This window comes from Gymnoscopelus braueri, assembly GCF_963280865.1.
Source record: "Gymnoscopelus braueri genome assembly, chromosome: 1".
NCBI classification, from domain to species: domain Eukaryota; kingdom Metazoa; phylum Chordata; class Actinopteri; order Myctophiformes; family Myctophidae; genus Gymnoscopelus; species Gymnoscopelus braueri.
Genome location: NC_137603.1, coordinates 25,484,286 through 25,499,418, shown reverse-complemented (window position 1 = coordinate 25,499,418; position 15,133 = coordinate 25,484,286). Strand labels below are relative to the sequence as shown.

At 40.8% G+C, this 15,133-nt stretch overlaps 1 protein-coding gene across 1 annotated transcript in view; it reads right to left on the bottom strand.

The window, feature by feature from the left end:
* ano5b (anoctamin 5b) overlaps positions 1-666 on the bottom strand; it is a 32,731-nt gene extending 32,065 nt beyond the window's left edge. Inside the window, exon 1 of the mRNA XM_080435312.1 lies at positions 372-666. Coding sequence (XP_080291438.1) covers positions 372-450 — 79 coding nt within the window. The 5' untranslated portion in view covers positions 451-666. The remainder of the gene's footprint in view (positions 1-371) is intronic.
* Between the last annotated feature and the right edge of the window lie 14,467 nt (positions 667-15,133).

Sequence of the window (15,133 nt, the reverse complement as noted above, 5' to 3'; positions counted from 1 at the left end):
CATTCTCTTTTGGGTCTCAAGCCAAAAAGTTTTGGGAACCATAGCCACATTCACATGACGCTCGTCTGTCATGACAATCGTGTTTTCAGGGCTAGAGAACCAGTGCTAATACTATATAGGCCCTACGTAAAATTCACGTTTAAATTCACGAGGGCATAATTGAAGTCCTTTGTGTAGTAGTGACTTAGCTACTCTTTGAGAAATGATACATGCAAATACGATCAGCGATTCGATTCAGCACTGAATCTTGACATCCCCCAGGTTGGCTACGCGTCTACTGTTTATGAATTCAGAATCATCCAAATAATACATAATAATACAACATAATAGCCTATAGGCTAACGTTCATGATGTATGAATCTTTAGCCTACCTCCAGTCTGGAAAGAATCCTCTGCGCTCTTCATTTCGATTAAAGTTTCATCCTTCGATTTGACCGTTATTCGTTTCATATTAGCCGACTATCCTACTGTGTGTACAGTACAATGAGCTTCACCTTTCCAGGAGAGTGGGAACTGGAGGCAGGAGGATGCAGTAGGCTACAGATCGAGTGTACGACCCCACTGACAGCTGACACCGACAACTGATCTGAGGTTTACGTATACCTAGTCAAATCGATGATTATGATATTCACTACATGCTAGATGCATCCTTTTTCTTTACACATGTATCCGAGTCCCAACGGTCGAGACGTTACTCGAGACGGGAGGCTTAGACGATATAAAGGGGAGTGGCATAGGCTTAACTTTACGTCGGCTCACTCACTGTCCATCCATGGTTCTGGTGCATGCATAGTGGACCCAATGGTGGGAAAAGTACTCACATTTTGTAGCTACTTAAGAAGTATCAATATATGTATCAATATATACAGAAATACTCTGTTACAAGTAAAAGTCTGGAATTCAACATTTACTTGAGTAAAAGTCCAAAAGTATTGGCATTAAAATGGACTTAATTAAAGTACTGAAGTATATTTCATGAACATACATACAAATCTAAGCCATTTGTTAGTATTACTTCACTTCACAGGTCTACTTTCACCTACAGATAGGAGCCTAGTATCTATCACCCAAGCCTATGGGTGATACTAGGCGGGGGTCTCACCTTTCAAGGCTGACCCACCCACACATGTATCTCCTCTTTTTCTAAATGTGGCCACTGCTATATAGATGGAATGAAATGTAACTTAGTGTGTGTGCCACTCCAAGCCGTCAGGCTGTGGAGCTGGCTGAGGGACCTCAGGGTCCATAGGAACTCTGTTTGTACTATGAAATAAATCGGATGCAAGTAACCTCACTGACTGGAGTGATACCTCAATCCATTCTTCAACCACACCTCATACACACCTCTGGAACATCTTATTAACTACAATATGGCGTTGTTGGCCACTACAAAAGTGCAGTAGAACCTTTACCAAAACATAGTAAAGTCTGTGGTTCGGATACCACAGTACCAAAAGTAAAAGTAGTTATGCAAAATGTCCCATTTCACAAGTTTTCAAAATGTATTAGTCTTTTTGAAAATAGCAGTTCTACAAGCTCACAACTTGTGTGCAATGCGTTGAGTCGTAAGTAAAAGTACTGAAAATAGGAAATACTCCAGTAAACACAACTGCCTTTCACACCAACGTTTGACAACAAATCGTCTTAACGTTACATGAAAATCAAACAGTGTGGTGGGCCACACCGTAATGTGTAGCCTAATGAATCCATTGCTTTGTGTAAAAGAGGGGGCTTCATACAGCAGTGTGAAATCAGCTGACTTCACACCAACGCTGTATAATCAATATGGACCATCTAAACCACACTTTGATCAAGTAAACCACGAGGAACGGCCAGTGTGACTGCACTCACTGCAGTATAGAATGCAACGATGACATCAAGTGGTGACTTTCCATATTGCAAAACATGCTTGCTTTGTTTTTTCTTTCTTTACCCTCTAGGCTACCAAGAGGCATTTTATAGTGTTCCAGACCCTGTATTTTCTGCTCATGTTTTTTATTTCATCACTTCCAATTTAATATGTTTATCTGTATCTTGTATTTCCTGATTGGTATCCCAACCTGAAAATATATTTTCTGTTCACGAAAGAGCTGGAGAGACAGGGAGACTCTAGTTACTGAATAAACACTCTATAGCAATGCTCACTTTGGGAGTACAGAGCTATTTAACACTTACTTAAATAAACACACACACACACACACACACACACACACACACACACACACACACACACACACACACACACACACACACACACACACACACACACACACACACACACACACACACACACACACACACACACACACACACACACACACACACACACACACACACACACTTTACAGCACCTTTAACAAATTACCAGGAGGCCCCAAACTAAAATGTCACCATCTGAAGAATCCTCCTCTTAGGTTTAGAGTGCGAACTGTACACTTAAGCCCACAGGTACCGTACATTTCAGTAGGCTTATTATATGGTGGATTCTGCATGTGCTCTGCAGCTCAGAAGTCACATCGTACCAGTTAACAGGGCCCAATGGGATGACTTGTGTTTTTTCTAGTTTCTTTAAATAGCCTTGGTCAGCAACTCATGAATTCTATTTCAAACTAGCATACTGTAACTGCTTCTCATTCACTAGAGCTGTTGGATGCGCATTTCAATGGATTCTGTGATGGTTTATGAGACTTACTTAAGCCCTGACCATGAATCCCTACTTCCTCCAGTAATAAGCAGTGGATATTGCATATCCACAGCATCCAAGCGGTACCCTAGACTTCAGATTCCCAGCCTTGTAATTCAGCTACCTGCTATTCCACTGTGTATAAGCTTCTGCTAAAATCCTTACAGGTCCATTTGCTTCCATTTGTATAGTCTTCAGAGTTAAATTATAACTGAGCATATTTTGCTTCACCTCATTTAATTTGTGCTTAGTTTCCAATAATTATTTCCCAGCTATTTTACTCACTTCATCTCTTATCTTTATAGTATTTGCACAAGGAAACACAATTGTAAATATTTTTATATTATTATTATTCTCTGACTGTGAGAGCAGTGTTTAATCTATTGTACTGCACAATGCATCATTTGCTGGCACAGACAGCAGGTGAATCATTGATACTATTGAGAGATCAGGCTTGTTCCTGTTTCCGTTGTTTCAAGCTATACACCAATGCTTCTACGATCAATGATGTCTACACTTTTACTTCTCTCGCATGTGGAGAGAAAACAAGTGGACAGACTTTTAGCAAGTCAATTGAGAAAGGAACATTACGTGAGAATAATGGAACCAAATGTCATGGCCATGTCATGGAATTCGCTGTGCACCTTCATGCTCACGGCAGGATGAACACTAATTTTGGTCTTTCTTCTGGTGCCATCTATATGCCAAAATGTACACTTGCACTCTGGTGGATTGCCATGCCACTACTGTAGCTGTGTGCATTTTTGTTCACTGGTCACTGGTCCACTGATTTTGGTGATCACATGGCTCTCAAAAATATGTTTAAAACATATTTTAGAATTTTCATTTCTGCTAAGCAAGCTATACCTGTATATGCTTCAATTATTTTGAAAATTTGCGTGACTGCAAAGACAAAATTGAATTGGTGGGAGGCGGGACATCCACTTTACTCCCGAATCATTTTGAAAATTGTCAACAGTCTGGCTCGAGAGACTATTTTGCCTCTAACACCACCCTTCGCCAAAACTTCAAATTGAACACAAGATATCACAAAATGTAATTAGTCCACTAATAATGTCACTTGACCTCACACTAATTGCAACAAAAACAAACTCAACTGATTTAGTATCATATATATGTACTGTATAAGAGGAATTGCATGTAGGGACAATCCTGAAATTCAAAATGGCCCCCATCCACACTATTATTATTACATACATGTATACAATCATACATCTTGAAAACCGAACACTGTACGAAGACATCATTTGGCAGGTGTGTTGCTGGGGACCCAGGGAAATGCACTATCAAGTTTGAACTTGTTTGGATGAGCGGTTCTTAATAAAGCTGCAATTAAGTGGTCCATTCAGAACAGGCATATGTCCAACGGGCACTAGAACCAGTTTCATTCACAGATTGAATGTAACAACAAAGAGTAAGTTACTGAAGCAAACTTCAGGTCTGTGACAAAAGTATAAATATAGCCTACAGTTAATTTTTGTCGATGATATTGATGCACTTGGATTGGTTAAGTGTCATGAAGCAGTGTTTGATGAACCAACCTCAGTAATGGTATTCGATATTCGTTAATGCCAACTAGCTAAAATAATTGGTCTTTTCTATTTATAGTTGACCTTCCCAGTACCCTAGACAATTTACATGCTAATATGAAATAATAAAAAATGTGTGTGGGGATGGTTGATTTAAGCAGTCGCACCTGGCTTGAGTCAGTCTGCTATTGGCTCCCACAGTGTACGTTTTCTTCCTGCCAGTTCCGGGGGCCTGACACAGTGCCCTGCCCGCCTTCTCCTTCTCTCTCTGTAGATGCCCGTTGGAAACAATGCCCCTCCGTTTATGCAATACCTGTTGTGCTCATCTGTATGGAGATCTCTGTATTTGTCTGTCTGTCTGTCTGTCTGTGTGACTTTTTTAAAGCCTATAAATGGAAATCTCTGTATCTGTCTGTCCCTTTTATGATTCAAACATATGGGGATTTGCAGGTTTATCAATATTTTTTGCAGAGCTGCCCGATACCGAGCACTGCACTCCCTCGGGTCCTCGACGATTCACAGGCCAAGTTTGAAGTCGATTGGTTGAATGGTTCTCGAGATATATGAAGGACACACACACGCGCGTGCACACACACACACACACACACACACACACACACACACACACACACACACACACACACACACACACACACACACACACACACACACACACACACACACACACACACACACACACACACACACACACACACACACACACACACACACACACACACACACACACACACACACACACACACGAAAGAGAGATTTGTGTAATTTATAGATGGATAGATAGATCCATAGATATAGATATATATGGGCATGATCTGGGCACACACACCCACTGGTATCTCAATATATGGGTATATTACGTGCTGATTAGTGCTGGCGCCAAGCATGCCCATGTTGACTGATAACACGGTAGGCTGATAAGTTATCAGCCTCTTCGTCATTGTCAAGGTTATTGCGTTACAGTACCATGGCCATGCAAAAATGGGGGTCAACCTCACACTAATTGCAACAAAATCTTTAATATGTCCTGAATGACAGAAAAATAGTTTCAAGGCATTGTATAAAGGGAAAGTTTTGACATTTTTATTTATAACACACTTTACATTCTTGCGAATCTCAAAGTGCTACAGGGTTTAAAAGCATGGCATAAAAACAGCATAGGCAACCAAACAATTACATGTCAAATTAAAACTAGGTAAAAAACACGGCAAAGACAAAAAAAACAAAGGCCCAGGAAGAATTAAGAAAACGCTTTGTTAAAATGGTAGGTTTTTAGTCAATTTTTTAAAGCATCAGTGGACTGTGGTGCTCTCAGGTGTTCGGGGAGGGCTTTCCACAGACATGGGGCTGTATAGCAGAGGGCCCGGTCGCCCATGGTGCGGAGGTTGGTGTTGGGGACAAGGAGAAGGTTGGTGTTGGAAGAGCGGAGGTTTCGAGTGGCGGGTTTTGGGGCGAGGAGTTCTTTGAGGTAGGGGGAGGGGGGGCATTGCCGTAGATGCACTTATGTGTGAGAAGGGAAATCTTGTAGTCAGTCCTGAAGGAGATGGGGAGCCAGTGAAGTGAACAGAGGATGGCTGAAATACGATCGTTTTGAATGTACTGGAGCCTCTGGAGGCTCTTGCTAGGGATCCCGATGAGTAGTGCATTGCAGTAATCCAACCTGGAGGAGACAAAGGCGTGGACGAGTTTCACAGCATCTGGCAGGGTGAGTGTGGAGCTGGTTGTCCCTCTCTCCCCTGTACATATTTGATAAACTCCAGATTCGGGGACTGAGCTTGGCCATCAGGTGTATGGGGAAGATGGTGTCCTCAGTGGGAATCCAGTGAAGAGATATGTCCAGGCTGGCTCATAAGCTCAGCTGAGCATAAAGGGCTGCCCCTTGCAAGTTGACTGGAGTCTGTGTTGAGGGTGAAGAGCTGCATGTGGTGTTCATGTCCCCTTTTGTATTTTCTATGGTGAATAAATACACATTCAGGTATACTGTAACATAGGGTGCAACCTACTACAAGTCCTCTGTACTAATTCCAGTCGCAAATCGGGCAGCCTAACGGTGTGTGTGACGTTATAAAGCACATTTGAATGGCCATACAGACAAAAAAAATCATTTTAAAAGCAGTCCATTTACCATACAATAATAATCATGAAAAGTATGATATAAAAAGTTTTTGCTACTGTCCTCCAGGCAGTGGGGGTGGTTGTGTTGGGTAGTATTTTTTCTTTGCTAATAATATGTCGGATTCATGCATATTTTCAGTCCAAATAAAGATATCAACAATATCTTGTGACTCTGAGGTCCCCCTAGGGGTCACGGACCCCCTGTTGAATACCCATGTAGCCTATTAGGGTGTCCCTACTTCATCTCTGTCAGCTATGGGGTCTTTGGCCTGAAAACTGTTGAAGACCTCTGCTCTTTACTAATGATAACTATCAGAATAAAGTGCACATTTATTTAACAAAAAAATCAAATAAATAAAAACAATTATAACTTACATCACCTTTAACATGGCCTATTACAGAAAAGTGAATAAGTTAAAAAATAACGAAAAACATATTACTTAACTCCACACAACACCACGTAACACAACTTTGACACAAGGTTTGTCATAAGGCCTAGGGATGACCACCCAAATTAAATCAAATCGGACGTGGCCTATTCTTTATTAAAATTACCTGGTGTGTCAACAGTGGATGGTGGGTCGACGTCACTAACTTAATATCCGGCGAGGCGCACCATTGCACCCCCCTTCAGAGGACCTCAACAGGTGACCTCACCAACACATTATGGAAGGGACCGCAAAGGAAACAAGCTGTAAGCTTTTTTGCGTTATCCTTTTAATTATGGTGGGTCGGATGTATGTTAGATGATCAATAAAGATATCAATCAATCAATCAAAGGGCCATATGTGATCCTGAAGGAACACATGGGGCTGATGGAACATATATGGCTGAGGGAACGTCTAATTTGGGATGGGGGAACATAGGGCTGAGGGAATTTAGGGTCTAATTTTGGATGAGGGAACATGATAGGACCTAATTTCGATGAAAAAAAAAGTTAGGAATTGAGGGCACATAAGGCAGAGGCAACATATAGGCATGACCCCATAGTCTTTGGTATGACCGGCCCGGGGGATCAAACCCAAACCTCACAATCCCAGGGCAGCTCACAAGGCCACAGAGCTGGGACATGTTATCTATAACTCATGTTTCAAAGAAAGGAGGTCGCACAGCTCGTAGCCACAATGCAATACCTTTTTTTATTAGTTTTACAAACGTTTCGACACAGTAAAAGGTCTTCTTCAGGGTATATGTGTATAACTCATGTAAAAGAGTTGGAGGAAGAACTCCAGTGAGGTTATGTTTATTCTCATATATTGTTGGTGTTAATTGTCGACCAGGTTAGATTCTTGATTGTAGATTGTCTTTTAGATTGCTGCTTAATTTAGTTAGGCCTACTTACATAGAAGCTAGAGCATAGCATTACTGAGTGATTTTTTTATTATGAAAAAAGGACCCATATGGGATATTGCCATGTAGGAATAGCTACTGTAATTACCAGTCAGTCAGAGAGGCAAGAGAGAGATTCTCCTGTTCTCCTTTTTTCCTGTCATATGAAAAAAATTCTCTCTTCTTGATATATCACACTAAAACGCCAAATATGTAAGCCTAGACGAGTGGCGACCTCAATGTATGCTTGGTCCACAAGAGGGAGGTAGAGCTCCTGTAAGGTTGTTGTTGTTTTACCATCGGCCTGATTTGGTCATTGTGTTGAATTCATCAATGGTAAACAGTTTTAAATAAAAGCAGCAACTTAACGTATTGCTGTTGTTATTCTAATAGTAAATGCATCAACTAGATGTTGTAGCCTGGTGTGTAGCCTTACATAGGAGGGACTTCCCAGCATGCCTCGGGGCTCACACCAGTTCTGCAGTTCTGTAATTTTCTTATAGAAAAGCATTTACATTATTTGTAATTGGGAATTAATGTGCTATGTTGTTTTATGTTGGTCCTTTATCACTTCATATTTTATAGGCTATTGTGTGCCTTTTGTTAACACCGCAAGTATAGATAACAGGGGCACTCTGCTTTATAGGCTAATACCCAGGAGTGATATGATCACGTGTGTAAACAATCCAGTGTGCGGTAGTAGGCGTGCGTGGAGTTGTTATGATGTCCTGCGTTCTCTAATAAGTAAGTGTACGTACCCTGCTGTTGTCATGCCCCAATCTTTTACAGAAGAAACCTACCGGTCATTTGTCTCATTATTATTCTCTTGGCAACAACGAATGCAAAGAGAACCACATGAATCCGTGTACCTTGGATAAGTAGGCAACCCCCAGCGACCTGACTTGCCCGTGGCGACCCTTAGATGTCACTCTTCTCTTATTTTCTGCTCTCTGACAAGTGACAATGTTGTCTTTGTAAAAAATGTTCTACTAACGACAGATTAAATTAGTTTTTTTTAAGTGTCCCATACACACCTGACCTGAAGGATATTTTAAATTACATTCACATCGTATTTAGATTACTTTTGTGTGTTTATCATAAAAAAAATATATTAAAAAAAATATTTTATGTTTATATGTGATATAATTATTATTACTTATTAGATCAAATAAAATTAAACTAAAATTAAACTCAAGCAGATTTTGTAGGGGTTCTCATGACTTGTAAAGCGCATACAGCAGTCTGGTCTCTTTTGTTCCCAGAGCAGATTCAGCCGAATGGGCCATGGGGGTGGGAGGGGGGAGAGAGCGAGGCAGAGACAGAACGGGAGAGAGAGAGAGAACGAGAGCGAGAGAGAGAGCGAGGGAGAGGCCGGGTTTGGGATACAGCAGAGGGATAGAGGAGGAGAGAGAGAGAGAGAGAGAGAGAGCGAGATGCTGACAGATTCCTGATAGATGTGCAAAATGGCGCAAGCATGTTCGACCCCAGCTCGCCTCCAACTGTAGCATTGATTGTAGGTACAGGAACATGTAGAGCTGCTGAGGCTGGACGTGTAGTGCTTTTTTTCTTCCACTCACCTTGCGTTGTTTTCTTCAAGTAAAACTGGGATATATATTTCTAAGTGTTTAAATGGCTACCAGAAGAAGGCACTGCCTTGTTCCATGCTTTTTGGGGATACTCCTAAATGCTTTAATCGGTAAGTGGCGTTATTCTCATTATACTCCTCATATCATACTAGCGATGAAGCACTAACACCTTTTGTAGAGCGGAATTGCCATGAATCTGTTGTTTCCAAAAGTGGTGCATGCTGCAAAGTAGGCTAGATGCACCACCACTGGCCATGCAGACTAACCCTGAACTTGACCATTCTCTTGTCGTTGTAGCCTATTCCTATTAGATCTGTCTTGAGTTGAGTATTGAGTTGAGAGTCTGGTTCTGCATTGCATCTGTTTGTGGATATTGAATTGTAGCCAATCAAACCACATAGGTGTGGAAAAAACAAACGTGTGTCATGTTTTTAAACTGTGCAGTTGTCCAGGTAAAGAGACTGTGTATTTTCAGTTCATTGTCAATGTAGGCTATAGCCTATGACTTATCGCTTTTGGATGCACCGCAGTTTAATATTGAACAGCCATGTTTAACAGTTAACAGAGTGTCTTGGTGGTTTTGAATCTTTATTTTAATAATAATAATGATGATAATAATAATAAATGTTTTTGTGGCATTGGTTTTTAATTGATAATATTTCATATTTTCCCTATGCAAAGTGGTCTCTCTTTAACATGAGGATAGTCTATATCAGAACTGGCATTTTCTTTCTAGAAGTAACATTAGGGTTGGTTATGGTCAAGAGGGTCTCAGTAATTCTACCTCAGCATTCAGGGATCCATTAGGACCAATGTGTGCATTTAATAATGGATACTAATTACGCCTGCATTACTAAGATGCTGCAATCTGTTGAATAACTTTCTATTAATAACTCCCATCTGACTGAGAAGAAGTCATAAACTCATCAGGTAATTTCAGATACGTCCCCCCCCCCAGTTAGTTCATAGTATGTTTGTTGAAAGGGATACTTTGCCAGGGTGATGATATTTCATTGATATCAGCTGACTTTTAACATAGTAGGTTGAGATCTTGATTTGTCAGTCTTTATACACTCAACACAGCACCCTGTGGATGGCTGAAATGACAGTGGTTATTGCTGAGAGAAGAGATAAAAAGACTGTGGTTATTGCCTGCTGGGAAGAATATTTGTACAGATTAAATGTCAAGCTTGTCCCTCTCCTCCTTTTCAAAAATGCTTTCAGCCTTTGTTTGGTGTGATAGACAGTTTTTCTCTCTCTATGTGAGGCCTCTTAATTCAAAGGCAGGAAAGCACATAGGCTGGAGGAGTTATTGAGTGTTTGCAAAGTACTGCATGCACAGGATCCCAGAACGCGCTCCCTGGAATAGAAGAAAAGTGCACTGGGGTTCATATCATGTCTAGTGAGATGTTGTCACAATGATGGCTTGTGATACATTAACCCCAAAAAATACACTTTTTACTAATCTACCTGACACATAATACTGTATGAAAAGTCAAGCACTGCACTTTCAAGTCATTTCCTTATTTTATAGATTTTCGGATTTACAAAGACGGTTGATGAAAGGGGAAACACAATAGTTTCAGATTTATTGTTTGTTCAATAACAGGGGTCTCCATATTTCTCCAGCTCTTTAATAACAGAAGAGTGTACCCATTTATCATTTTATAGTGTTCTAGTTTCAATTCTGTGTCTGCTCATCTCTTCGTGTTATAACTTTCACTTGTTAATCCTGCATCCTGTACGAGTTCCCTCTCCTGATTGGATACAATTGGTATCCCGACCTCAAAATGCCTTTTCTGTTTACTAAAGAGCTAGAGAGATATGGAGACCGCTATTACTGAACAAACACACTATAGCAACGATTACTATGACTCAATTATTTTAAGCTTCAATAGAAATAATAATATCTGACAGCAAGACCGCAATGGGAGCTTTCTTGACTGCCAAGATTAAATATGTATTGTAATGATTAATTCAGGAGGGAGGGAGCTTTTTGTGTGCAATATTCCCAAATAACGTTTTTAATGGATTCCACTTGCAGTGACCGTAACAATGCTGTTATCTCTAAACTAAGTTCTTGTTCATCTGTGGCACGGGGAAGCTGATTCAGGGAAATTCAATGTTTTACATCTGTGCCCTGATTGTTTTCGACACATAATCCTTGTTTTTCCATTTTCATCTTGCATGTTTTTCTACTGTACAGCACAGTTATTTCTTTGTGATCCTCATAACAAGGTTCAGTAGAGTTTTGATTAATCTGTTGCTCTTATATCAGGAAACTACCCTCCCAGTTAAAACTATACTCGCTTGAGTATTGAAGTGGTTCAAATGGAAGGGCATTGATTAATAATTTACCTGGCAGATTGCCTGTCAGAGAGACTGGAAATATATAAGAGTGTTCACACTGTGTTTCCCGTGGATATAGGGTGAATATTGATTGTTAACTGTCAGACATACAGTATGAAACAGCACAAGGCTGCTCTTCCATTGCATTTCTTTGGGATGTACCTCATGAGGGGGGCTCTTTTTAATGTAATGTGAACAACAGTTATGTACGCTCACTACGCTGGTAGAGTTTGCATTGTTTAGAATCTAAACAATAAAGATTCTACCAGCTAAACTTTAAATGAGTGATCAGTCACCATCTCAACCTTGTACAAACATTTAGTTTCCTAATTTAACAACGTTAAAGTCTTGTGTCCGCATGAGGACTTAAGTTTAGTCTGCTTTCGGAAAATCAAAGACTTAGACCACTGTTCATATGTTTCATTAGTGGTTATAATTGAGTGTACTAAAGCAGTGGTTCTCAACCAGTGGTCCTTGAGGGGGTTCCAGGTGATCCCCAGCTAAATGATGGAGAGTTGGTAACCAAATGGACCCTTATAGATCTTTAACTCTTGAGAGCGTAAAATGAAACCAAATGGTTTTTATTATTGTTGAACATCTGCATTACTTAATTAAATAATTGTTATTTTGATCAACGTTTGCCTGTTATCTCTCCTATGGTACCAACATCAATACAGCATGGAATCGTGGACAAAATCTTATCCAACGACTACAAAATATTCTAAGTTTTGGGCCTGAGAGTCTAAATCTCATCAAAAGGTGGTGCGTGGCTCAAATGCCAAAGAAATCGACCTTGATATGAAAAGCTGTAGGTTCACAAGCTGTCATAAGACGCCTATTTGTGTCAGTAGCCCATTAAGGCTTCACACTGGTGTCAACAGGAAGCCCGTGGCACGTCCCCAAGCTCACTTAGCTCTGTCACTGCTACCTCTCTCGGCTAACTACAGTACGTGGAGCTGTCAGTATAGCCAGTGTGTGATCCTCACGTTACAGTGTTACAGTGGGAGCAGTAAACCTCTGCTGCTAGCTAGCTCGCCACACTTATCTGTCAATAGTAAGCCAGGGCATGAGCCACACTTAGCCCAGCACTTGTCTCTGTCAGGCAACAGGCTTTCTCGGTCTTGCCCAGATGTAATCCTACACGCTAGGGTGTCCTTCCTCCAATATAAAAAAGAGCATGAAGATGGGGTGCGTGTGTGAGGTTGTGCGTTTCTGCGCGCATCTGTGTGTGTGTGTGTCTCAGCGTACGGTTATGCTGCTGCATGTGCAATCTATGCATGTGTGCATGCATGAGCGTACAGTATGTGTATTGATGTGCCCACTGCTCTCTCTAAAGCCATGCCTTCCTCTCCCCACATGTTCCATACATGGATGCAGGATGAATAGCGCACATGCGTGCACACATGCACACGCGCGCACACACACACACACACACACACACACACATGCACAGGTTTGTATTAATATGCTTTTGAGGGCATCAACATTGTAGGACCGTGATTTTATGAATGCCATTTTTTCACATTTTTAACCGTAACCCAAAGCCAAAAATAGCTGATTTACAAGCTCACAATGGGTTGGCTATTTTTGGTGCATGAGTATTTAATTATAAATGAGGCATAACACCAATCTTAACCCCTAAACCTCCTCTAAATGCTTAATCCTAACTCTATCCCCGACCTGATTATTTTCCTAATTGTAAACCTAAATCTTTTTTTAAACCAGAAAACAATCATTTAGCTTGTGAAGACCAGGAAATATAGCTCAATTTCTCAAATTCTGCTGTACTTGTGGGGACATTTGACCCTCACAAGTATAGTAATACAAGTACACACACAAATGTGCGCACGCATGCACACGCGCGCAGACTTTAAACTGTAACACACCACCATAGCGCTGAGGTGTGTTAACCCATTCAATACGGGAACGCATCTCTGTCATTTTAGATTTCATCGGCTATTCAAAAATCTCAGATATACAAGCTCATAGCTCATAGCTATTACAGTAGATCGGCTATTTTTGAAAAAGCATGAAAAATTGTGCAAATCTTTGAATATATATATTTTTAAAGCGAACACTTGTAACTCAAATCTTTGCTTCCGGAGGTCCCTGGAATATTTTACAAATGTTTGCTTTAAAAAAATATATATTCAAAGATTTGCACACATTTTCAGTTTTTTTTCAAAAATAGCAGATCTACAAGCTCATAGCCGCGCTATGAGCTTGTGCTATTTTTGAACAGCCAAAGAAATCTAAAATGACCGGATTGAATGGGCTAATCAAGTGGTCCCTCTGTCTCTTTATCAGTAGTGAGTCTTTTAATGCTCTTACCTTGCCTAGCCCTCTTTTACTCTTATTGGATCTGCAGGTTCAGAGATAGCATTCAATTCAGGGTGATTCTCTATGGTCTATTCTTTTTTTCTTTGTACCGTTCGAAGGCCTCATTTGTTTGTCAATCAGTCGAATGCCAATCTTTTCAAATATGCCTTATTCATTTACAAAGCCAAAGCGGAAGAAGTTCTTTCTAACGCAGGAAATGGCAGCTTATTTTAATGCATGTATAAATGGTTCATCTGAGATTTATGCAGTGCATTAATGAAGCCATTGAATAGCCTTGCTAGTAACACATCGGGCATGTTGATTCAAACCACACACGGTGAAATCCTGAGTGTTAATTTGTCCTTTTGAAACTCTGGGAGTGGACAAATGTAACCAATGGACCCTTCCATTTGGTTACATGTGTCCACTCTCAATTAACACTGAGGATTTTTACAGTGCAAGCATTGGACACTGCTTGCACTTTGGCTGGATAACATCGATTATTCATATAGCAGGGGACTGAACAGTCTAAAACTCTTTCATGAAAAGAAGATATCATTTTGACACCTTTGTCTACTTCATAGCCTCATTGGTGTCCTGAAGCATTAATATATAATGGAAGTTTTTTTTTCATATTGAGCCTCATCCATGTTTTGCTCCTAACATGAAGCGTGACTGATTGTCTGTGTTTCCTCAGGCACTGTGTGCTCTGTATCTCTCTCTCTCTCTCTCTCTCTCTCTCTCTCTCTCTCTCTCTCTCTCTCTCTCTCTCTCTCTCTCTCTCTCTCTCTCTCTCTCTCTCTCTCTCTCTTTTGCGAGGTGCTTCCTGTGGGCAAACACTACTTTTGCTTTGTTGGAGCAGCAGAGCCGCAAAGCAGTGGCCTGAATGGCTCTGCGTGGCTCTGCCTGCCTGGCTCTGGGCAGCAGCAGTACTGTAGTGTAGTGTAGTGAAAGGTGTGAAGTAGATAAACTTATACTGTAGCTTGGTTTTCTTACTGTTGAGTGAGAAAACAATGTTGCACATTCAGCTAATCATCTGGGGACCCCCCACCCAAAAAATGATTTGGGGACCCAGTTTGGGTACCACTGGTGTAGTGTACCAACTTGGGCTCTGGGAAGCAGCAGTGCAGCCAGCCAGTTACGGGTTAAATATTTCTCCACTACCCCCTCCTTGTTTTTCACGG